Source organism: Pristis pectinata, chromosome 4 (assembly GCF_009764475.1).
Source record: "Pristis pectinata isolate sPriPec2 chromosome 4, sPriPec2.1.pri, whole genome shotgun sequence".
Classification (NCBI taxonomy): Eukaryota; Metazoa; Chordata; class Chondrichthyes; order Rhinopristiformes; family Pristidae; genus Pristis; species Pristis pectinata.
The window spans coordinates 66,962,672-66,989,401 of NC_067408.1; the positions used below are offsets into that span (position 1 = coordinate 66,962,672).

The following is a 26,730-nucleotide window of genomic DNA, read 5'->3' on the forward strand; positions in this document are numbered from 1 at the left end:
CTTCAATACATCTCAGTGGGGACAATGTTGTTGCTTCAGAATGATGATCATCACTGTTGATTATGGGAAAAGTACAACCATAAATGTTAATTCAGAGTAGTGTGCTAAACTTCTCTTCACTAAATCCTGCAAAATACCATACTGTACACTGGTCTTTTTGAGTGTTCCGCCTTAGCAAAGAGAAACACAGTTTGTGAAACCATCAGACTTATGCATAACCAGCCAAAATTTTATTTCAATGAAACTAAAAAAGGTTATCTGTAAAGTTGTCGAGATTACTCAAGAAAAAATGTCAACAATGGAACTTCCTCATATTGGAGATTTTATACTGAACACAACTTTCTATGGGACTACCCAAATATAGTTTCCTTTGCTGGTTGAGCCCCATTTCATGTTATGCCAAATAAAATGATTTGTTTCTTTCATTAATTAAATTTCTCAAATATTTGGAAATATTTTGGAAATGTGCTCACTAAGTTACATATCCACATGCAGGCAGGTTATGGAAAATCAACCAGCTAGTGCTATTTGTTAACCAAGTTATCTTTGTTTTGAAGCACTTTAATATCAACATCTAAATATGCAAACCATGCCTGAAGATTGCATACATTCTCTTGAGATAAGAGTGCAAGCAAATCCACAATGGAAAAAAGTAGTCAAGCTAGAACCAGGCCTATCATTGTATCATTACCACTGTATCGCAAGTTTAAAAGCCTCTTTGTCTCCCTTTGTTTCCAGAGAAAAGGACCTGAATTGGAGAAATTAATCAGTTTACTGATTATGCATCAAGGGGAAGACAGTACGTGGTAGGTTACAAAGAGAAAGTGCTCAAAATACTCAGCCATGGTGGATTACAAGCTTTACTTTCAATGGAAGATAAAACTTTCCTATCCACTACTTGCTTGCTTGACCCAATGAATCCAAATTTAGATTTTCAAAACTATTTCCAGACTTGACATTACTTATAAATATTAGACAGAATGGCCAAAGGATAGTTGGTGAAGGCTATGGGAAAATCAGCTCATGGGTAAAGTAGCAAATCCAGAGAGAGAGGCTATTTTATACTGATGGCACGGCGAAAACAGACGTATGCAGCACCAAGCTGTATTGAATCTCAAGAGTCAGCACACTAGTTCACCAGGTGCTCTAAATATTTCATCATTCTCTCAATTTCTCATGTTTTGCCACAAAGTACATAGGTCTATCTTTTTAAATCTCTGGTAATTTATGGATTATTTTCAAGCATATTCCCAAACTTACCCATCAGAGAAAATGGAAAAGGAACTCTATCTAGATCCCACTATCTTATTGATGACTTAAAACCCACAAAACATTCACTGGTCAGGCTTAGGATGGTGACCTGTGACCTCAATTTGGAAGCATTTAGTATATGTGACATATAAGCTGGAGTAGGGTCCTAGTGCCTGTTCTACCACTTAAGAACTCCTGGCTCATCTTTTACATCAGTACCACTTATCTCCACTGTCCCCATACCTCTACAAAATCCAAAAATATATCCATCTCTGCCCTGAATATACTCAGCTATGGATGCCCAGATGCTACGCGCTGAATGAAGAAAAGTTTCTTCTCATCTCAGTCCTGAATGAGTAATCCCTTACCTTGACACCCTACAAAGTGGAACAATCCCCTTATCCATGCTGTCTAGCCCAATAAGAGTATGGTACATTTCAATTAGATCAACTCTCATCCTTTAAACTTTAGCACCAGTCTGCTAACCCTCTCTTCACAGGACAATCCCCTCATCCTTGGTATCAATCAGGTGAACTTTCATTATAATCCTTCTATTGCAATCACATACTTCCTTTGGTGGGGAAACCAGATTTGTATACCATATTTGATGTGTGGTCTCAGCAGAGCTTGACATTAAAGTAATACATCTTCACTCTTGTACTTAAATACTAATGCAATAAAGACCAACATAACACTTGTCTTCTTAAATCGGTCATTGTAACAGTGCATTCACTTTTGGTGATCCCATGCAAGGACACACAGGTCCCTCTCAATGTCAACATTTCAATCTATCACCATTCATAAAATACTTTAAAACCAAAGTGGATAACTTCCTGTTTCCACATTATCTTGCACCTGTCATGTTCTCAGCTTGAAGCTTCTCTACATCCTCCTCACAACTCCGGTGTTATATTTTTTTAAATCAGCAAACTTATACTTGGTTACCTCATCCAAATCAATGATATAGACTCTACGGCTGGAGCCCCAGCACGATCCCTCAATTATCCTAGTTACAGCCTCCCAACATGAAAAAGATTTGAATATTCATTAGCTTCCAGGCTGAATGACACTGTTAGTTATCTGCATTATTCATTTGTCTAGCATATACAAACTATTGGGAAAATACAATGCATGATTATAACATAGATCAATAAATTCTTGTGTGCCAAATTTGAAATGACAAATTCCTTTAAAAGGACTGAATAAATCAGGTATAAATGAGGGAACAATCCCAACATGGCACTGTGAAATTTAAGTTCTGCTAATGTTTAATTTGAAAGATCTATATAATGATCACTTCAAAATCCAGCTGGCTTAATGACCTTCAGGAGAGCACATCTGTCATCCTTATCAAGTTTGGCCTACTTGCAATGTCAGACCCTTAGCAATATGGTTGATCTGCCCTCTGAAAAGGCCAAAGAAGCCTCTCAGCATGATCACAAGTTGAAATAGAACAGGATAAAACCAGAATGCTAGGTCATCCAGTTATGACAAAATTGGTCTCTGCCTAATCAACCTTGCAAAGTTCTCCTCACAAACATCTAGTAACTGGTGTCTAAAATTGGGAGAGGCATCCCACAAACTCAGCCTCAGCCTGACCTAATTGTACTTAAAGAATTGAACTGTTCAGACAATATTCAAGACTCCTCCATTACAATTCCTAGCTACATGCTGGCCCATCTGCAAGTAAGGCCCACAAGAGATGATGGTACACAGGCATATGGGCAGAAAGTAGCAGCCCTGGGTGTACACAACATAGTGTCTCATGGCTTTAGGCCAAACATACCCAAGGAAAACATCAGCTGATTAGCGCCGACCTTCTTCCCACAACTGATGAATCAGCACTTCTTCATATTAAAAAACAATTGGAAGAAACACCAATTGCAGCAAGGAGATGTAACATACTCCAAGTTGAGGGCTCAATTTCCATCACCAGGAACTGCTTGGAAGCACAACCACTGACCAAACTGGCGAGTCCTAAAAGGACATAATCCATTCTGCCTCAGCAGTTTCAACCAATGCAAATGATAAATGGAATTGGTCTTGTCCTCATCAAATTACTTGTTGATGTATCCATTCATCCATGACAGCATTATTGAAAGTGATAAAGACATCTCATCTTTCAGAGGGCACTCTCCATCTATTCAACACCTCACTCATACCAAGTGTGAGACTCGGGACAAATTTGGCCACTCAAATCCAGACATTTATCAGTTTGATCCATCAGCAGCAGAAATGTACACACAATCTGTAGTCTCCTGACCCAGTACAATCCTATCACTACAAAGGAGCAGGGGGATCAACTGTAGTTCAATGAGCACACCAAGGATCCAGAATACTCAATACAAGAGGGCATGGCTTTAAAGTAATGGGTGGGAAGTTCAAGGGAGGTATCAGAGAAAGGTTTTTTTACCCAGAGAGTGGTTGGGGCATGGAATGCGCTGCCTGGGGTGGTGGAGGAGGCAGGTACATTGGTCAAATCAAGAGATTGCTAGATAAGCATATGGAAGAATTTAAAATAGAGGGATATGTGGGAGGAAGGGGTTAGATAGTCTTAGGCGAAGTTTAAAGGTCAGCACAACATTGTGGGCTGAAGGGCCTGTATTGTGCTGTACTGTTCTATGGTTCTATGATTCAGAATACAAATGGGATGTGCAGCCAGATACAGGTCTGGGTCTGGAACACTAGGGACCAGGAACTTAGTTAGGTGTGCAAGCAAAGAGCTTGTCTATTTTTTGCTCCCTTTAAACTCACTTGGTTCACTGGAAAGTTATACAACTGTGTCATGTGAAATAAGTGTTGGGTATTAAGAGTAACAGTGAAAAGTCTGGAAATCTGCCAGTCCGGCACTACCAAAGTCCCAAGGATGCCAGATTATTGGAGCTTTACTGTTGTTACAACATTGGCATCCACCCAAAAACGTATGTCCAATTTACAGACAGTGCCAACATAATGTAGCTTGCTCCCACCCAATCAGTCTCCTCAATCATCAGCAATGCATTGGAAATTGTTATTGACAGTGCTGTTAAGTGGCATTTACTTTATTAACCTGCTCACCAATACCCAGTTTGGATTTGGCCAGGATAACTCAGCACCAGCTTATTCCAAACATGAACCAAAGAGCCAAATTGCAGACCTCAACCCTAACCCTTTACAGAGGCTGCATTTCTCAGAGTGTGGCATCAAGGAGCCCTGATAAACTGAAGTCAACTGGCATCAAGGGGAAAACAGTAGATAGTCACGTCTTGCAAAAAGGAAGACTGTTGCAAGTTTTGAAATCAATTATCACAGCCTCAGACGACATCATTGCCAGAGTTCCTCAGGGCAGTGTCCTAGGCTCAACCATTTTCAGCTGCTTCATTGATGACTTTCTTTCCATCATGATGTCAGAAGTGGGGATGTTCACTAATAATTACACAAAATGCTATTTCATTTGCAACTCTTCAGCAAATAAAACAATCCATACCTACAAAATTTGGCCCATGTTCAGGCATGGGCTGGTAAGTGACAAGTAACATTCACGTTACAAAAGTCCAAGGGAATGACCATTTCCAAGAGAGTTCAACCACCAGCCTTCACAATCAATGGCATCACCATTGCAAAGTCCATCAACAACAACATCCTAAGGGAATCACAACTGATGCAACCACAAACAATGTGGCTACAAAAGCAGGTCAGAGAATATTTGAGTAAAGCAACTACCACCCTAAACATTCATTCACTCCACCACTGCGGAAGGAATGGGTACAGTCCACAAAAGGATTGCAGTTATTTGCCCAGTATAATTCAACAGCACCTCCCAACCCCAGTCTCTTTCAAAGACAAAGGCTTCCACCACCTAAAAATTTCCTTCCAAGTCACACACCATCCTGACTACTTGGAAATAAACCACTGTCTCTTTAGCACTGGGACTCCCTAACTTCATAAATGTGCAAATCAGAAGGCTGCAGTGATTAAAAAAAGGTAGCTCACTACCAACTTTTTCTAAAGAACCATTAGAGATGGGGAATTAAACACTGGACTTTTCAGCAATTCCCATTTTACACTTTGGAAAAATAATATAGAAACAAATGCTCAGTGAAGCTTTAAAACATCCCCTCCACTCAAAGAGAATTTAACAGTCCCAGCCTGCAACCTGAAACTATTAGAGTCAGCAGATTTTAACCAAAAAAAAATTACAATAATCTCAGTGATACCTTCCCAGCTACACGTCCCTCCACAGAGCTATAATTCTGAAATTAATCAAATTCATTTCAGATGAACAAAACAATGCAATTTTACAACTATCACTTGTTTTCAGGCACGCCGTGAGAGCTTTCACAGGATAGAGCTAGGTTTAACATTTGTTACTGTATGGTAATAAATTGCCGAAGAGTAATTTGATGGTAAACCCATTTCAAAAATGAAGTTGACTGAACAAGGAGGCTATTTATAGACCAGGAGAATCCGGATAACACACAATGTCACACTGGCCAGACGTGCAGCAGATCAAAGCCATGATGTACCAGTCCAAAATACAAAGTTTTCTAATAATTTTCAAAATAGCTGGACTCAAATGAAGCATTTGGTTCCGTACTGGGCAAAAAACAGCTGCACCTAAAATGAATTAAATAAATCTGAAATGAAAAGCTGCTGTCAATAATATTCACTGTGAAACTCCTAAATTATCAAAAACCCAACAGGTTCACCAATGTCTTCTGGGCAAAAATCTGCTGCCCTCACCACTCTACCCTACATGCAACTCCAGGCGCACTTAGATAGTCAACTCTTAACAGTCCTCCGAACTGGCTTGCAAGCTGCTTAGTTCAGGAAGCAATTAGAGATGGACAAAAATGTTGGCATAACAATCATGTCCACATCCAACACATCAACCTACATATCTGCCAGTGCTCATTTCCATTCAACATCAGCACAGATAAAAGAATAAGCCAATTGACCAATGAGCAAAGCAAACATTATTCAACAGATTTGGGAATGAAACAAAACGTTTCCCTTAATTTAATATTCTGGACTCCAAAACTTGAAACATTTACTGAATTCTTGTGATTATTTATTTTCTCAATCGAGCCCCAAAAGGTCAATACAATAAACTGCAATTCCACTGTTTATCTTTTCAAGAACTTTGCATAAAATTCATTTAATACCTTATCTGAATTAACTTGGATAGTGTGGTTGCTTTCTCCCTGATAAGGTCATACGCTCAAGCTGCACTACAAAAATTTGACACAAAATGAAGTGGTATTCAATTGAAGCATTGCTACGTTGTCAAGTAAATGGAGCTATTCCCCCAATATTCTAGCCACCTTTTATTTCTCAGTCTATTATTAAAACAGATTTTCTGATTATCTTTTGGTGTTTTGCGAGACCATGCTGCACAGCCAGGGACGTGAAAGTCATTTCTTATTGAAAATCATTTCATGATGTTTATGTCAAGGTGGGCATTTATTGCACAGTTCTAGTTGTATGTAAAGAACATCGAACTGTAGTCCCATCAGGTCCTTGACTGATATTGCTTGTATTCTCACTCCATCCACCCACCTTGCCTCCATATCCCTTGATATATTTTTGATCGCCAAGGATATTAGAGTTACAAGTACTAATTGAATGAATTGAACAGAGTGCTGCACACACTTACAACTCTTTGCATGAAGCATTTCCTACATTACCCCCTGAATTAAGAATATATCCTCTTGTAGAAAATGTCTCCATTTGCCATATCAATTGTTTGCAAAATCTAGTCTCAATTTACTTATTATTTAACTTCCATCTTCTAGGGTATATGCCTCATTTATTTATTCGCTCCTCAATCCATCCATTGTAGTATTCTGGCGACTGCAAGGCACTCTTTCCAAAACTGATGCATCTTTTCTGAAGGTGTAGTGCGAGAAGTACAAATATATTCCCAAAGCTGGTATGGTGGAACATCCACACCTTTATATTCTACACTTGTAATTATTAGCAAACCTTCTATTACACTTTTGGTAAGCTTTGTACCCACTTGCCCCATTTTAGGAACAAGTGCACGTGGATTTCCTAATCCTTTACAACTCCACCCTTCAGCTACCCTTCATTTTAATATTTACCTTTTCTTGACTAAAAACGGAGGACCTTGCACTTAACTACACAATGTCATCTTTGATAAATAAGCATACTATATCAGCTTGCCCAATTTCATACCCCCATTCACACTACTTACCTTGTCACCAGCCTTTGTGTCATTCCCCAATTTTGATATGGTTTCCTACCAAGTTATCAAAGGCATTAATCAATATAATGAATAGTTGAAGCTCCAGTAAGGATACCACAATAACATCAATTCCAATAAGGGAATGGTGATTTCATTCATGTACAACTAACCCAGAGGGACTGACAATTGCAAGAACAGTTCAAATTACACTAGGAATATTAAAAGCACTTAAGAAGTGATCTGGGGGAGAACGCTAGTCAGTTCTGTTGACTGTGAATCTAATGCATTATAATTAAAATCCATCTGATCCATACATCCATTTGGAAAGAAAATGGGCCATAAGACACCACCCCCCCCCCCCCCCCCACCCACCCCAGACCCACCTCCATCCTCATCTGGCTGAGACACCTCCCCCACCCCACCCTCAACTGGCTGAGACAGCACCTCCCTCCACCCACCCACACCTCCCCCCCCACCCCACGAACCACCTCCATCTTTTGATGACTCTTGACTGCCCTCTTAAAAAAGGTCACACTTTCAATTACGTAAAACTGCTGTAATAAAACTTTAAACTGAATAGCCCACTGAGCATCAACTTTTACAGGCAATCTGGACATGACAAGCAATGCCTGGCACCAGTCAAACTGGAAAAGTCATCTTCAACAATATTCAAGATACGACTTAAGACAATATCTTAAGACATAAGATCTAGGTATCAAGCATAAGCTATTTAAACAATAGAGGAACAATGTCATGTCAGAAACATACCTTTCAGCCAATATCCTACACACTTACATCACTGCACTGAAAACATGTTTTTTTAGAAAAATCCATAGCTCCAAACATGCTGTTCCAGTCGAATCTTTCCAAAAATAAGGAAAATTGCCCAATATATCCTGTCCTCAAGTAGAACAAATTCAACACAACCTATTACTGCCTCAACCTATTCTCAATCATTAGTGAAGTGAATGGAGGTGCTGGCAACAGTGCTCTCAAATCACACTTACTGGCCAGTAATCTGCTCACTGGTTTGCAGTTTGTTTTACAGTCTTGGCCCAAAGAACTGAATTCCACAGATGTAACAGAATAACTGCCTTTAACAAGCCAGCATTGATCCATGTGAAATTAAGGAACCCTGGTAAATTTCAAGAATACAAGTGGTTTAATATAATGAAGCAATTTGCTGATCCACTTTAGGGGGGCAGTGAAGAATTAACTGCACCAGCACAGGTCACTGGACACAAATGAGATGGGAAAAAGTCAACATATTTTTTCCCTAATGGACATTAGTCAACCATTTGATTTAAGACAAACCAACAGCATGGTTTATTTTACTGCTACTGTATTTTTCAAAACTCCCTATACATTCCCAAGCTGCCATAATGCAATTTGAGCTAATTCAGTGGATTAGTTCAGGCCTTGGGGGTGTTTAGTCAACTACCTTTCCGAATAAAATGCATTTTAAAATCTATTTTGAATTATATAAATAAGCTAAGATCTTGAGTTTCACCTTCTTGCTTTTCCTTGAACATTTCTGGGGACAAAGCAAGGATGAAGAGGACTTGAAAAACAAAGATGAAAATTCTGCAATGTAATGAAAGAACGTCAGGTTCCAAATTTAAAATATAAATGTAAATGATTTTTAAAATCTGTGGGCAAAGTAGTTTTTAATGACACTTTTCATGTCAACATTGCTAATGACTAGTAGCACTCAGCTCACTAAGAATGTTGTGGGCTTACACTCCACTTTCTTCAACAGTCCAGAATTTATAGGAGTGCTGCACATCAGCAGTGCAAACACAGATGAGCAGAATCAAGAGCCATTTGCTTAATCCAGTAGATCCATGAAACCTTATGGAACTATTTAAAGAACAAAAGGTTTATTAGAAATATTCTCCCTTTGTGACAGCCCTAAATAGGGGCCTTAAATACAAGACAATCACTAATAAATCCAAAGTGAAGAAAAACTTAGTTGTGGTGAGAATGTGGAATTGGATTTCACCCACAGCAGTTTAATACAGATATGTTTGAGACAAGTATTACAGGGAGAAATTTGGTGGGTCTTGGTAGGTTGCAAATAGAGTTAAAATGAGAAGATAATCCCAAGGGGCATGAACACCAGGCAAAATGACGTTTTTGTGTGTAAATCCTTTAAGTTCCATCATCGTCATGGCTAAACAACACACACCCAACATTCTGACATATACAAACAAATCCATTCAGATCATCTCCTTTAACAGGTCTGTCTGTGTCAGATTCTGACGCTTTTCAAAAGTATTGCATTAGTTAATGAAACTTCTTTTATGTCACAAGAACAAAGGAAATCATGGAAAACAGTAGTTTCCATTGCATCAAGTGTGGGCCTATTTTTATTAAGACTTGGGGAAGTACAGCTTAAATTAAGGGCATGTGTATTGTAAATCAATAAATTTTGGCACGTGAACTGCAACAATTGAAGCAGTAGCCACTCTTCAGTAGCCAAGTGTCTAAATACAATACCCAATGTTGAGCTTGTTGAGATCTGAGACCAAATAAATTCTAAATGAAAAGCAAAAAGGAACTGCAGATATTGGAAATCTGAAAGAGAAACAGCAATCAGTGGAAATAATAAGCAGGTCAGGCAGCATCTGTGGGAACAGAGTTACAATTTCAGGTCAGCTACTCTTCATCAGAAGTGGGAAAGGAGATAAAAATTAACACTTAAAATTAATGTTTTTAAAGTCTTTCCCAGTTCTGACAAAGGGTCTCGGACCTGAAACACTGACAGTTTCCATTTTCAGAGACGCTACCCGAGATGCTAAGTGTTCCCAGATAAATTCTATTCTCTTTCGCAGTTAGCTGATCTCATCACAGCAACAGTAATTATGTCACAATAGTCTGGAACATCCAAGATGGCTAACTAGGGTAGGAGTAATTATGGTTGGTTATCATTGAAAACCATTAACACATCTGCCTCTATTTCATATCCTGATAAAAAAACATAGGGGTAGGCTATCTGGCCCTTCTCGCCTGCTCCACCTTTCGTAAAGATCACAATATCTATATCAGTATAGATTTGCATGATAACATGCAGTTGGGAAGGGACAGAGGGGAATGTGTCTTATTCCATTATTGCATCGGTAATGAAGAGTTATTTAGACAATAATGCCTGTCATACCAAAGAATGAAACAATTAATAATAAAGCAATAACTCAAACTCTAAATCGTCAACCCCAAACTAGAATACAGATGTTTTTGTGACCTGATTCAAATTCCTGGAATCTAAGTTTGAGAATACAATTACATTAATTTTTTTTTAGATTGAAGAAATTGAAAAGCAATAGTTTTCACAATACAAAAACAGTGATAAACTTATTCCACTGTATAGGTAAATAACTTGCAGGAATTCTAATGCCACGATGTTCAGAATTCCTGTTGGAAAAAGAAGAAATGTTGCCATCTGAATAGACATGCAATCTGTACCAAAATACAGCTTTTTTTTTCCTTTTTGATACAAAAGATGTATCAACAAATGTACATCTTTTGGTTCACAAGCCACTCATATGAAGTTGTCATAATATGATACTGCTTAAATCAAAAGTTAACTCAGAGTTTTTAAAGATTTATCAATCAAATCACAGTATGGGTATTTGTTCTAAAAGCTTTGTTCCCTGTCTCAATCCCCCTTTAAAATATTTGGTATCTATTTAGAATTTATTAAAGTTAGAAAGCTGGAGAAATTACACTTACTGCTGCATTTAAAATCTGACTATTTCCTACATTTAGATTTTTGGCTGAAACCAGGTGTTAATGACAATGCCAGATGTATTGTCCATATCCAACTATTCAAGATGGTGGTAATAAGGTCAGCTGTTTGCATCATTGCAGTCTGTGCAGAAACTTGCACATTTTATGATCAGGGATCCCAGGACTCTGACCCTGTGGCTTTAAGTAATTATCAATATTCTCCCAAGCCAGGGTCGTGAGAGACTTGGAAGGTATTATACTACATTAACCTGTACAATTAATTCTAATCATTGAACTGCATCTGTGCCCTGATTCAAGTCAGTCATTCACATCATGTAATAAAGCTCAAATTTCTGTAGTAACGGAGGCAACCTAAAAGGTGATTTCTGTACTTTTGACAAGGATTGTGTGAAGCTAGTAAAAGTGCAACAAGCTAAAAAAAATGGCATTCAAAACCATCAATTGATCTTCATTCTTAGGAAATAAAAACTCATATCTCAGCTATATGTGCCAATTTAATACTACGGTTCTTCCCAAGAAATTTTACCCAGAGAGTGGTTGGGTCATGGAATGCACTGCCTGGGGCGGTGGTGGAGGCAGGTACATTGGTCCAATTCAAGAGTTTGCTAGATAAGCATATGGAGGAATTTAAAATAGAGGTATATGTGGGGGGGTTAGATAGTCTTAGGTGAGGTTTAAAGGTCAGCACAACATTGTGGGCCAAAGGGCCTGTATTGTGCTATACTTTCTATGATTTTATGCTTCTTTGGAATACTAATATTGGTTTGCAGATGAAATAATTAGGTCTATTATTTCTTGAATTATATGCACACTGCAAGTTCTACAAAATGCACCTTCAGTTAATAAACTTCCACGTAAAAGGCAAAAATGGCGAGAAGTGACATGGTTATCTGTTTCACAATTACCGACTTTGTTTTGTCACAATGAAGCTTGAAGTGGAGACCAATTGAAACATATTGCAAGAGTGCCAGTTATAGCACTGCTTTATACCCATGTCAACTAAAGGGGTTGCAATCTTTTACTTCTACCTTGTCTATTTTATGATTTATTTTTCATGGAAGTGTAGTTAAGTGACCTGTAGTAAGGCCCAAAATACAGTTAAAGTTGCACAGAAACGCCATACAAATGAGAAAAGACTAAGAAACTGCCAGAGACAAGGTCAGTGGTGAAGAGCCCCAAATTGTTCAGCACAGAACAAAATTTGCTCTTAAGCTGCAATTGGCAATTATACAGGTGTCAGTATAAGGAGGCAATTCAACTGATTTTTTTCACCACTCAGCACAATGTCCAGGCTGTCAGACATCCACATTCATGAACCCTTGCATGGATCCACAATGGAACCCTGCCCGAGCCAGAGATCAGTTGAACCACAGAAGCAAAGTGGGATTTTGATTTACCCTCATTTAATAGACATCTGGCAGACCAATGAACCAGAGTCATCTTTAAAGTCATTTTCTAATTGTTCCTAATCCTGTAACAACTTAAATCAAATTTTAATCTGTGCATTCTCCAAACATTATTTAAATGGGTGAAAATTCCAAGTTGCTGAATATTGAAAGGTTCATTCAATATCAGGTACAAGTACTTCAATGTTGTAATTGGGCCAAAAACTAGAAATAGTTGAACATATTTCTGGCTGGGCATAGTTTTGGAATTATGTTCAAATCAAGTCAGCGACTAATGATCAAGGGCTTGTCATCATCCTTTTTGAGAACCCAAATTTAAATCCCCAATGAGTGCATCATACCAACAACTTGTTTTATTATATATAAATAAGCCTTGTCCAGCTATGGCACATTATTCTTAAATATGATCAAACTATCATTATTTATCACTGGAGAAACATTCTATTCAAACTACAGACAAGCAATCACTAACAGAACTTCAGAGGGACTTAACGAGACTGTTAATACAAAATCAGATGCATTGATCTTTCTTGCACAATGTTGTAAACTTTGCCTAATTGATACAAATGATTAATCTGAATACTATTATGTACTGGCAGTGCCATTTCCAGGCAGACTGCGGACAACTGGAAAATTTTGGCCATATTACTCTCAGTGACTCAGATGGATTTTTAATATACACAATTTGTAAGCAACTACCTGCCACTTACTAGATTCTTCTGCTTTTTAAACGGAAGAGGCTGTACTTTTTTTGTTGTATCTGTTTAAAGAATGGCAAAAGCAGGCTCTTGCCCAAGTAAAATTGACTTCATTGCTGTACAAATGACAGTCTGCTGGAGTATGGACACATAGCCATCCTATTTGACTCTTCTCAAAATAAGATTTTGGTAAACAGCTGAGCCATCCAGATGACAATGAGCCACTTGGCTGAGATGAGCACCCCACTCCCGTCAGCCTCTGTCACTCTCTGTTGGGACAAACATTGGATCAATTTCAGAATTGATCACTCATTGAATAAGGCTCTCATTTAAAATGGCTACTTGGCCAAGGTACTGGAGAGCACATGCTTCAGGTCCAAGTATTGCTTGGCTCACTGCAGAATATTTGAAAGGAAGCCCTATCTTACAAAAATGAAAGTATGTAATTTGATGAAAATTACTCAGTTTAAAATTGTTCTTTAGTTGAGCAAGGAGACTAGAGCAATGATTGTTCATCTTTGCCTTCTGCAAACCTCGGGATTAAAAATTATTAAATGTTACGCAAGAATTTTCTTTCAAATCCATATAAATACAACATACAATTATTGACGATTGTAGACAAGGTAGCATGGTATGAAGCAGAAGTTTTGTAAATCTCAGCTTGGTTAAACTTTCAGGCCAGAGGGTAGGGTCAAACACAGAGGAAATGTGTTTTTTTTAATCCTTAAATAACCCTTCCGAGTTAATCATCCATTAGGCAGCATTGGCCAGCTCTAGACTCCAACCAGGAGTATCAACAGAGCACAATTTACAAGTGCCGAGACAGGAAGAACTTTAAAGTTCTGAAGAAAATTTCAACTCCCATTTTCAAAGACTGCTTTGATGAGGATCAGCACAGAATTGTTCAGACACTGTCCTATTGCCTTTGGAACTTGATGCTGAGTCAAACATAGCTCACTCTTACTTAGTGAATACCCCAGGTGGTCTGGTGAAACAAATTCAACCCTTTCTAAAAGGGTTGTTTGCCAAAGGAATAACTGTCCTTTAAATTAGTCTTTCATAAATAAATGTTTTGTCTTATTTTGTATGTTTTCAGAGGAATGTTTAAAGGTCAAAATACTTAAGAGTATATTCATGATATAAACTACAAAATAAGTTCTGTCACTTATATCAGAAACAAAGAGACCCACATGCTTTTAATCAAATCCATCCCCAATTGAACACCAGATAAGTTAGCCCAAGTATCTTTCAAGCTGAAAAGGTAATCAAGCATTAGTAATACAGCAGATCCGAATGTACAAATATGCACACCTACTTTAGCTAGATCATGAACACAAATCAAGTAGAATGGTTCATGCATTGATAAAAAATGTCCCAAAGGCAGCTGAAATATTTGGGACATCTAAAATTTTCATGCTTGGAAACATTATATACAATGATTTCCTCCCCCTCCACCCAGGCTGTTGTTGTTCAGACTTCAATCAACCCAGGAGCACAATACTTTAATAGTGTGATACTGATTTCAATGCCAACCTCAGAACATGTGCTTTTGATTAAAACAGCTCAGCATTGCCATCGGATGCAGATCAACAGAGGCACGGTGTTAAGTCAATGAAGAGACAAAAATAATCAGCACTGTTACATATTTGGGATGCGTTCAATTTCTGTGTACACTTGCTGGCCACAGTAAGCATCAGGCACCTATATTGCCATGCATCCTTTTCTAGAGCTCAGAACATACAGCTTAGGAGACCAGGAAGTTAATGGGAATAAAACAAAAATCACACATCACACACTCAATCTTCACCAGGCCCAAGAAAAAGTTGTAAAAACCATGGTGTAACAAGACACTTATGAAATGTACTTGGGGAATATGGGCCAAACACTGACAAATGAGACGAGCTCAGATGGAGCATCTTGGTTGGCATGGGCCAGTTGGGCCAAAGGGCCTGTTTCCATGCTGTATAACTCTATAATTTCCCATTTCCAATTGTATATAAAGAATTATTTTTAAAATTAACATATCATATAATTTCAAGTTTTGAACTTTTATACTTCTAGAAAATTCACTACTTTCAAGGTGATCTGACACATTCAATATGCATTATATTTTGCTTCCCCACTCTCGAAGAGTTTTTGCTTGGGTGCTTTTCCATTGTTGCCAGCAGTGGTCTTCAGTAACATTCCCAAGTAGCCATTAATGCATTTGCTCCAACAGCAAAGATCAATGTGCTATCCAGCTACTGGAGTGGGGAGATCAGTGAAGCCCAATCACAATGCTTTTGGCCAGTACACTGTACAGCTTACAACCCAAGAGTCAATCTTTTTGATCTATGGGCTGGTTACTCACTGGATGAAAACCTATGGATTCCCTAAACCCCAGGGAATCCATAGGTTTTCTGATAACCCAAGAGGCATTCCAGGAATATGAACAATTCCTCAGAAAAACTAACAACTAACCACTTGTGTGAAAACTTACTAGTGCAGCATTCTGCTTTCCTGGTACTTAACTCTTTAGCATAGATTGGAACACTGCAATTAAGATGAAGTGACCCTTTTACCCACAGGGAGTGTCACATCAAAAACTTCGGCTGAGAGGAGTCAGGCTTAAAGATCTAGCCATTTTGTCTGGAAAATACTAGGCCACTAGGCTGGTGGTGGAGCACAAGGGAAATTCAGTCACTTAACTACCCAAACATACCCCAATATCACATGTCCATGTGGTTTCTTGATTTGTAACTGTGAAAGGAATGGTTGTAGGAATTTTTTTTTTTAATTGTACCTCTGTGTAGATAGAGGTTTTATGATATATTTTGTAGAACTATTTCTGTTAAACATACCTGCCCATAGTTGTCTATTCCAGTAACTAATCTATTTAAATTTAATAAATCAAAGGATGTCCTTAAAGACTGGCCAAGGGTTGACAGTCCTACAGCTTGAAGATTTTTCAATTCATTCATGAACGTTGCATGGTTTTCCTTCCAGCCAGCCTGAAAAATAAAATATTTCAGTCATGTTCTCTCTCGTTTCCTGTTCAGAAATCCTTCCAATTCTTTCATCACTTGTTGCATGGAGACAGCTTCCGCAGGTCATTTTAATAAGATGTCAACAGAGAAAGCATGAAAATGTATATGAGATTAGTAACTTCACAATATGAAAGTTTTAAAAAATTGCCATATTTTAATAGAATCTCTACAGTGCCAGGCTTCATTTCATTTTATTTGGCAAAGGCACCGACTCTTGAAATGGGAATAGAGCTGCAGAGCTGATACCGACATGCACCTCACCCAAATAGCCTGAGCTTTGACAATGAGTGTTGAAGAATATGGCCTCAAGAAAAATTGTAGCTCAATGTAATCCATTCAGCTTCAGCACAAAAAAGGTAAGAGGTAAAGGGGCAGCCAATTTTATCCAGGACTCAGGACTGCTCTCAGTCTAGGCTGAGATTTGCTAATGTAATATGTACACAAGAGCATTTTTAACAAAAATCCATGGATACCTATCCCATTGGTTCAACAACATACCCCTCCAAAACAGTGATCTTGAAGCACCTCAGTCTGGATTAAAGGAGATTAGTGCATAACCACTTATAAATACCCAATTTCCCCTCAAATTACAGGCAGCACAGTGATGCAGCAAGTTGAAGTGCTGCTTCAGACATGGGTTCATTCCTGACATGCTGTGAGCATGTGGGTTTCCTGTGGGTGCTCCGGTTTCCACCCACATCCCAACATCTGCAGGTTGGTAGGTTAATTAACCACTGTAAATTGCCCCTTATGTGTAGGTGGGTGGTAGAATCTACGGAGAAATGATGAGAATGTGGGGAGAATAAGAAATGGGATTAATGTTTGATTGGTGTAAATGGATGGTTGATAGTAATTGCAGACTCAGTGGGATGAAGGACCTGTTTCCATGCTGTATCTCTCTGACTCTACTGCCTTCCCACCACCTCCTCTCTACAATAAAACTAATCAATGTTTTCCAAACATGGCTGAGATGAAAATTCAGCAGCATGTTGTTTTATGCTATCCCTTCACAGATCATTTCACTGCACCAATTCAATAAACAACCACCCAATTTAAATGGGTGGAATAAAACATCCCAAGTCAATTTACAGGAGTTTTATAAACAAAATTTGGCACAATCACATTCAGGCAGATAACCAAAAGCTTTTTCATAGATTTATTTTTCCTGAACTGAGAGGCAGAGGGCTTAACGATGAAATGCTTTGGTCTTCAGGGAGAGCTTTAGCACCCTCTGCAATGATCAGAGATGATCAAAAACCAAAAAACAAATTAAGCACAGATTTCAGAGAGCTGAAGAAGATCTCTAATAGACATGGCCATGAACAAAGATGAGAATTTTGAAAATTGAGGCTCTGCCTAATTGGAAGACAATGAGGGTCAGTAGACCTGGAGATAACGGATGAACAGGTCAATGTGAATTAAGTCAAAAAAGACTGCAGATGCTGGAATCTGAAACAATGTGAATTAAGAGTTTTGGATGACCTTAAGTTTACGGAGTTCAGAAAAATGGTTATTTCAACACACTGCTAGCTGACATCATTCTGGATTAACAAAGGCAGAAGTGAGGGTTTCAAGAGCATTGGGACAGAGGCAGGCCATGTTACGAAGGTGGAAACAGGATATCTTAAATGATACCTCAACTTAAAGTCATATATGGCAAAGGCAGCAAACATATTGGCTTAGATTTAAACACATGCCAGGGAATCTTGCCAGAGATGGAGTCCACAGCATCAGAGTCTGTAACAGGGACTAAAGACAGTCACTGCAGCCTTCCAAAATTTGGCTCAGGTCAACTTCTCTGTATCCACTACTATACACCAGATTTGGAAAATTGAAACTAAGGGGGAAGGGGGGGGTGGTGCAGGCTATGGGAGCACAGTGTTTATGTTACTGGACCATCAATCCAAGATCAGGGTTAATGATCCAGAGACAAACCCAAACCCCATCAAAGTGGCTGGAATACTTGAATATAATTAATTATCTGGTACCAGCTATGTTGACAAAGAAACAAATGGACCGTTGCAGAAACTCAGCTGGTTCACTAACCTATCTGGTTACCTCAGCTGCACCAAGAATAGATTAAAGAAAAAAACTGTCAGTGTTCCAATAGAAATTGATGTGTTTTTGGATATGGCTGTGGCAATCAATAATTATGGCCACTGGAAGTAACCATTCAGCCACACAAGGATTAACCAATACAAATTCAGTCCCTCAACTACCAATTCCATCATTTCTCCAGCATTCAATTCAAATTTATCTAGCCTATATACAACCTTGACGTCATACTTCTCCATATCTGCTTTAGACCACCTATCCATTCCATTTGGGGACCTAGCTCCACCTTATACTGTCTGCTTATTTCTCAGTCCAGTTACTCCCAAAAACCCCATCCGTATATTCAGAATCCTGAACTATTCCAACACACTCCTGGCTGGCTGCCTCTCTCCTACTTTTCACAAAGATGCCATCCAAAACTCTGCTGCCTGTATCCAAATTCCACCAACTTGCACCACACCTGAGTGCTTGCTAGCCTACAGTAGTTCCCAGGGAAACTGTACCCCCTCCTCCTCCAAAAAGAAATCACTCCATGATGTTAATCCTCTTGGTAATCTCCTCCAGTACTACAGCAGTTCTGACCTCTGGATCATCTCGGAATTCAACAGTTCCATCACTCAGGTGCCGTGACCCAAGATTCTGTAAACCTGCCCCAAAGGCTCAGAAACTACTTTTTCCTCATACAAAATGTTCCTCAAAATTTAGTCCTTTGACCAAGCTTTTAGTCGTGTGCAGTTCAGTGCCAGATTTTGTTTGACAACACTTCTGCGAGTTGCCTTGAGACATTCAGCTCCATTAAAGGTGCTAGGTTGTTGTTACCTAAAATTGGAAAAAGACATTTTAAATAAAGTCAATTTAACAAGATTACTATTAAATTTTCAGGAGCAAATCTCAGCACTTGATTCAGATTGCCTTGCCCTTTTAAGGAGTATTTGGGCACTTGATTTTATTTAAGGATGTTAACAGAGCAATCCCCAATTAAACCCCCAAGGTGATGGATAGTAGTGAGTCACTACCTTGTACTACTGTGAGACTTCTGGGGAAAGTGTTCACATCTGCTATTGAGAGGGGACTTTCAGGATAAAGATCAGTGAAGAACAAAAAGCTATTAATATTCCCAAGTCATTATGGTGTGTTACTGGGAGGGCTGCCCGCTGGTGGTGGTGGTGATCCCATGCCCCTGTTGTCCTTCGTATCAGTAGCTATGTGGTGTGTCGAAGTACCCCAAGCAAATAATTAATGTTTCATAGGTGGCTTTCCCCTTTAAGCAGCAAGTCTGCTCTGGGCATTTGACTCGGGCTGCCCGCCCCCTTAAAGGAGCAAGTTTGGGTATTTGACAAAGACCGCCCTTTCCTCTTACGGAGCAAGCCTACCAAACAACATCCTTCTGAAAATGAATCACCGGGGAGTGTACCGACTTCACATCCAGTACAAAGCGGGGGGGAGGAGGAGAAGGAGGAGAAGGAGGTGGGGGGGGGGGGGTGTTCTGAAACTACCCAAGTTAGCTCCTTCCCATCAGCTCCCTCCCCTGCCCACCCACCCCAACCTGTTTTGTGAAACGAGGCGGCGTATCGGCCGTCTCCCCCGGGCCCGGCAGCTGCAGCCGAGCCTCACAGGAAGAAGTCGGCCATGTTTGAGGTGCCCTGGCGGAGCGGCGGCCACAACCCTCCCCATCCCCTTCACACACAGCTCAATAAAGGCAGATCGATCTCTCTCTCTCTCTCCCACCCCCACCCCCCTTCCCTCCCCTCTCCTCTCCTCCCCTCCTCAAACGTTAGCGCCAGGGCACGGGTTTTACCTTAATACCGTAGGGCGGCTCATCGAACGACACCAACATGTACCTGTCCCCGCGGCTGGCAGGGTCGCGGGCCCGCAGCTGTGTAGAGACGGGGAATAAGATGGTGGGGGGAGGGAGAAGAGAGAGAGGAGACAAGTTAGAGGATCAACCACCAGCGCCACTGCGGGGCCTGAGGCCTGTCTCCCAACCCGTTTTTTTAAATAAAAACTCCCATTGCTTTTTAATTCCTTTTTTTTTACCTTCATGAAGGTCTCAACCGCGCCTTTGGCTATGTCCAAGTAGGTGGTGCCCAGATGGGTGCGCTGGCTCATGGAGGCGGACGTGTCTATGAGGAAAAGTAAGATGGGCATGGTGGAGGGGGGTATTTAGGGGGTCAACCTGGGGTAGGGTGATAGAGGGAGGGAGGGGGCAATGTGCTGTCACCAGAACCCCCTGGGCAGGCGTCTGGTGGAAGGGGGCTTGCACTCGAGGTTGGGGAGGGAGGGGGGGGTGGGAAGGTGGGGTGAGCAAATAAGCCTCGAATCTCCACTCAACTGGACACCGACCGCTGAAGTTTGAAGGGGGGGGTGGGGGGAAGAGGTGGCAATGGAGGAAAGGGGGCTGCGGGTGTGGGGGGTCTCGGCTCTGTTGTGTCTGCCTGTCTGTCACCTTTACCCCCAACCCCTTCCCCCCCCTACGAGCTCTGGGGCCGCTTCCCACGCCCCGCCACACGCACACACCGCGCTAGCTAACAGCCCCGGCTCTCTGCCTTGCCCGCCCGTGTGTCTGTCCCTCTCTTAAATGCCGCTCGGCACAACTTTGCTTCTCGTTTTGATTCCCCGCCCCCTCCTCCACGGACCCACGTGACGCGCGGCCGCCGCCGTCCCTCATTGGTCGCGGGCGGCCCCCTTCGTTTGCATATTACGACACGCCGCCCCAGCCGTGGGGGTGGGGAACGGCGACGGGTCTCTCCGCGCGCATGCGGGCGAGGGCCGCACACGTCAGCCTTCCCCTATGCGCATGCGTGGCTATTTTCAAATGGCCAGCCTTCCAAAACGCCCGGATTTCCGCGCGTGCGCGCTGGGCCAGGGCGCCGAGACGCGGGCTTGTGCCCCGTGTGGGGGGGTGTCTGGCTCCCGGGAACCTTTCTCCTTCTCAGGCAATCTCTCGGGATCAGGGATGCCTTGCTTCCGCTCTGGCTGTGTGGGTTCTGAGTTGTTTGATGAGGCCAGAGTGGGAACTTTGCTATTGACGGTCACAGGGGATGCAGTAGCTCTGACACACAGCCTTGCCACAGGGAGCACAGCAGCTCTCACCCACAGCCCAGTCCCGGGCAATGAAGCAACTGATCCGCAACTCGGTCCCGAGCAATGAAGCAACTGATCCGCAACCCAGTCCCAGGGAATGAAGCCACTGATCCGCAACCCAGTCCCGGGCAATGAAGCAACTGATCCGCAACCCAGTCCCAGGGAATGAAGCAACTGATCCGCAACCCAGTCCCGGGCAATGAAGCAACTGATCCGCAACCCAGTCCCGGGCAATGAAGCAACTGATCCGCAACCCAGTCCCAGGGAATGAAGCAACTGATCCGCAACCCAGTCCCGGGCAATGAAGCAACTGATCCGCAACCCAGTCCCGGGCAATGAAGCAGCTTCTTACCCACAGTGGGGGGGTCAGAGCAGTGAAGTAGCTCTCGCCACAACCCAGGCTCTGGGAGTGCAGCATAGGAATAAAAACTTGGATAACTAGAGCAGGAGTATGCCATTTGGCCCTTGGAGCCTGGTTCACCACATGATCATGCCTGGTCACTCATATTCAGTCCCCTGTTCCTGCTTTCTCCCATATCAATTGATCTGTTTCGCCTTTTGAACAAAATTCCTTCTTGAATATATTTAATGACTTGGCCTCAGTTTTCTGAGGTGGAGAATTCCACGGGTTCATCACTCCCTGGGGGAAGGAATTTCTCTTCATCTCAGTCCTAAGTGACTGTACCCTGTATCTTTGAGCTGTCTCCCCCATTTTCTGCATTTCTATAATATCCTGCATCTGTTCTGTCCAGTGGCATTAGGATCCCCTCTCATTCTTCTAAACTCTAGTAAATAGAAGCTCAATCATCTCAATTTCTCTTCATATATCGCTCTGCCATCTCAGGAATCACTTTGGTGAACCTTCACTGCACTCCCTCCACAGTAAGAACATCCTTTATCAGATAAGAAGACAAAAACTGCACACAGTACTCAAGGCATGGTCTCGCCAAGGCCCTGTACAATTGTAGTGAGACATCCCACTCCTGTACTCAATTCCTCTCACTCTTGAAGGCCCACATGTCATTTTCCTTCTTAGTCACCTGTTGCTCCTGTATGCTTATTTTTATCCACTGGCATACAAGGGACCCAAGTCTTGTTACAGATCCTCCTTTCCTAATCTCGTCATTTAGATAACTTCCTGTTTTTGCAACGAAAGCAGATAATCTCACATTTATCCACATTGTACAACATCTACCGTGCATTTGCCCCCTCACTCAACCTGTCCAAATTAACCTGGATCCTCTGCATCCTCCTCAAAGCTCCCACTCCTACCCATCTTTGTGTGATCCAAAAACTCAAAGAGACTTGATTCCCTCATCTAGATCATTGCTATGTATTGTGAATAGCTGAACTGTGTCGTACCCGACTAGTCACTGCTTGATACATAGAAAAGGACCTGTTTATTCCTGCTCTTTGTTTCCAGTCTGCCAACCATTTCTCTATCCATGTCAGTAAATTATTCCCAATCCCATGTGCTTTAAATTTGCACACTAATTTTTTCTCTGGGTCCCTGTTGAAGGTGTTCAATAAATCCAAATTCACAACATCCACTGGTTCTTCCCATCCACTCCACTAGTTACATTCTAAAAATTCCAGTAAATTACTAAAGTATAAGTATGATCTGCCTTTCATACATCCATGCTGACTTTGTCTGATCCTCTCACAGTTTTCCAAATAATTACACCTTTAGTAACAGACTCTTAGTGTCTTCCTCATTACTGATTTCAGGTTAACCAGTTGATAATTCCCATTTTCTCTCTTCCTCCTTTTTTGATCAGTAGAATCACATGAGCTTCACTCCAATCTGTAGGAATGGATCCAGAGTCTAAAGACTGATGGAGAATGACCACCAATGCATTCACTCTTTTCGGGACCATTTCCTTAAATTCTCTGGAATGCAGATTATCAGGCCCTGGGATTTTTTGGCCTTCAATTCCATCAATTTCCCTAATACAATTTCCTTACTAATGCTAATTACCTGCATTTCCTTCCTTTCACTCGATCGAAGGTTCCCTAACATTTCTGGGAGGTTGCTTATGTCCTTCTTTGTAAAGACAGAACCAAAATATTTGTTGACTTTTTTTCTGGCATTTCTTTGTTCCTCATTATACATTCCCCTGTTTCTGACTCTAAGGGGACTACATTTGTCTTCACTAATATTTTGAAGCCAGTTTTTATGTTCCCTGCATGATCTATTTTCCCCCCTCTTAATTAGTCCCTTGGTCCTCCTTTGCTTTCGATACAGCTATGTCACTCTCCATCGTAATGAAGAATTCTATCATATTATGGTTGCTTTAACCCAAGGGCCCTTGCACAACAAGATTGCTAATTAAACCTTTCTCATTACACAACACCTATTCTGGATGGCTTGTTCCCTAGCTAATTCCTCATTGTATTGGTCCAGAAAACCATCTGATATTCCTCCAGGATTTCCTCCAGCACGATATTGGTACTTACTTTGATTAGCCCAATCTATGTGTAGATTGAAGTCACCCTTGATTATAATTGCACCCTTATTGCATACACCGCTGATTTCCTGTCTATTGCCATCCCTAATATCACCAAGACTCCCACATGTGTTTTCTGAGCTTGAGTGTTTATTAGCTCAGATTTCATTTCATCTATATCCTTCCTCACTGTTGCATTAATTTCTTTAAACAGCAATGCTACCATACCTCTTTCTCCTATCTGCCAGTCCTTTCTAAATCTTGAATACCCCTGAATCATGACATTAGCTCCAAGTCTGTTGCTGGTTTCTGAGGTGGGTAAGCTCCTCCTCCCCTCCCCTCGCTGCTACCACTGACAGTAGCCCTCGCTGTATCCACCCATTTCCTTTAACTCCTCAGCTGCCTGCTGCTCCCTACCACATCCCCCTCCCCTCACTTCTGCCACTGACCGTGATCCACAGCCCAACCCCAGGGAACACAGCAGCAAAACAACTAAGAACAACATCCTGATGAAAGGCTGTCACCTAAAACATCAACTCTATTTCTTGCTCCACAGCTGCTGGTTGACCTGATGAGTACTTCTAGCACTTTGTTTTTATTTCAGATTTCCAGTTTCTGCAGTATTTTGCTTTTTGACTCCCAGACGGTGAAATAGTCCTGCCCCAGAGAGCGGGGTGGCCACTGAGGGAGGAGGAATATTAAGAGTTTTGGCATAGAACCATAAAACAGTACAGCACAATACAGGCCCTTTGGCCCACCATGTTGTGCTGACCTTTAAACCTCGCCTAAGACTATCTAACCCCTTCCTCCCACATATCCCCCTATTTTAAATTCCTCCATATGCTTATCTAACAATCTCTTGAATTTGACCGATGTACCTGCTTCCACCACCACCCCAGGCAGCGCATTCCATGCCCCAACTACTCTCTGGGTAAAAAACCTCCCTCTGATATCTCCCTTGGTTTTCCCACCCATTACTTTAAAGCCATGCCCTCTTTTATTGAGCATTGGTGCCCTGGGAAAGAGGCGCTGGCTGTCTACTCTATCTATTCCTCTTAATATTTTGTATACCTCTATCATTTCTCCCCTCATCCTCCTCTCCAAAGAGTAAAGCCCTAGCTCCCTTAGTCTCTCCTCATAATCCATACTCTCCAAACCAGGAAGCATCCTGGTAAATCTCCTCTGCACCCTTTCCAACATCCTTCCTATAATGAAGTGACCAGAACTGGCCACAGTACTCCAAGTGTGGTCTAACCAGAGTTTTGCAGAGCTGCATCATTACCTTGTGACTCTTAAACTCAATCCCACAATTTATGAAAGCTAACATCCCATAAGCTTTCTTAACTACCCTATCCAACTGTGAGGCAACTTTCAGTGATCTGTGGATATGAACCCCCAGATCCCTCTGCTCCTCCACACTACCCAGAATCCTGCCATTAACCTTGTACTCTGCCTTGGAGTTTGTCCTTCCAAAGTGTACCACCTCACACTTCTCCGTTTTGAACTCCATCTGCCACTTGTCAGCCCAGCTCTGCATCCTATCAATATCCCTCTGCAATCTTTGACAGTCCTCCACACTATCCACAACACCACCGACCTTTGTGTCGTCTGCAAACTTGCTAACCCACCCTTCTACCCCCTCATCCAAGTCATTAATAAATATCACGAAAAGTAGAGGTCTCAGAACTGATCCTTGTGGGATACTGCTAGTCACAGCCCTCCAATGTCAATGCACTCCCTCCACCACAACCCTCTGCTTTCTACAGGCAAGCCAATTTTGGATCTACTTTTTGCATCTTTAAAAATAAGCCAAGAAAAAAATTAAGCCTGTTTGGAGAAGAAATGAAGGAAATAGTGGAGACACCAATCACCATTTTACAATCCTCTTATGCTGAAAATTTGTTGGCCAATCGACAGGAAGACTGCTAGTGATACTTCCATTTAAAAGGAAGAAGGAGCTAGACCAGCCTGATGGGACCTGTCTTAGCAGTGACGCAGCTCATGGAGCTTATGCCTCCAGGAGTCCTGGGTTTAATCCTGACCTCTGGTGCTGTTTCTGTGGAGTTTGCACATTCTCTCTGTGACCGTGTGGGTTTCCTCCAGGTACTCTCACGTCCCAAAGACGTGTGGTCAGTAGATTAATTGGCTACTGTAAATTGACGCTAGTGTATAGATGAGTGGTTTAATCTTGGGGGACAGTGGGAATTACGTAGAACATAGAACAGTCCAGCACAGGAACAGGCCCTCCGGCTCACAACGTCTGTACCAAACACAATGCCAAATTAAACTAAATCTCTTCTGCCTGCACATGATCCATATCTCTCCATTTCCTGCATATTCATGTGTCTATCTAACAGCCTCCAAAATGCCACTATCATATCTGCTTCCACCACTCCCCCGGCAGCCTGTTCCAGGCACCCACCACTCTCTGCGTAAAAAAAAGTGTCTCGCATATCTCTTTTAAACTTTCCCCCCTCCCTTAAATGCATGTCCCCTAGTACTTCTCGTTTCTACCCTGGGAAAAGATTCTGACTATCTACCCTATCTATGCCTGTCATAATTTTATAAATTTCTATCAGGTCTCCCCCAAACCTCCGATGCCCAAGAGAAAATGACCCAAGTTTCTCCAACTTCTTATTGCTCATACCTTCTAATCCGGGCAGCATCCTGGTAAACCTCTTCTGTACACTTTCCAAAGCCTCCACATCCTCATCAGTTGATGAGAATGTGGGGAGAATTTTAAAAAATGAGATGAATGTAGATTACTGCAAGTCAGTAGTCGCTTGTCAGCACAAACTTGGTGGGCAGAGGGGCCTGTGTCAGTACTGT

At 41.5% G+C, this 26,730-nt stretch overlaps 1 protein-coding gene across 2 annotated transcripts in view; it reads right to left on the reverse strand.

Moving 5' to 3' along the window:
• The window catches only part of ints6 (integrator complex subunit 6), an 83,836-nt gene extending 62,883 nt beyond the window's left edge, over positions 1 to 20,953 (reverse strand). The window contains exons 1-3 of one of the 2 annotated variants that reach the window (XR_007956201.1): positions 20,408 to 20,921; positions 20,169 to 20,246; positions 16,130 to 16,279 (exon numbers count right to left, since the gene is read on the reverse strand). Coding sequence is in view for 1 of the 2 variants with exons in the window: in XM_052014195.1 (XP_051870155.1) it covers positions 16,130 to 16,279; positions 20,169 to 20,246; positions 20,408 to 20,518 (339 nt within the window). In the remaining variant the exon portion in view is untranslated. Of the gene's footprint in view, positions 1 to 16,129; positions 16,280 to 20,168; positions 20,247 to 20,407 lie in introns of both variants that reach the window. The other variant, XM_052014195.1, reaches the window with a different exon arrangement.
• Between the last annotated feature and the right edge of the window lie 5,777 nt (positions 20,954 to 26,730).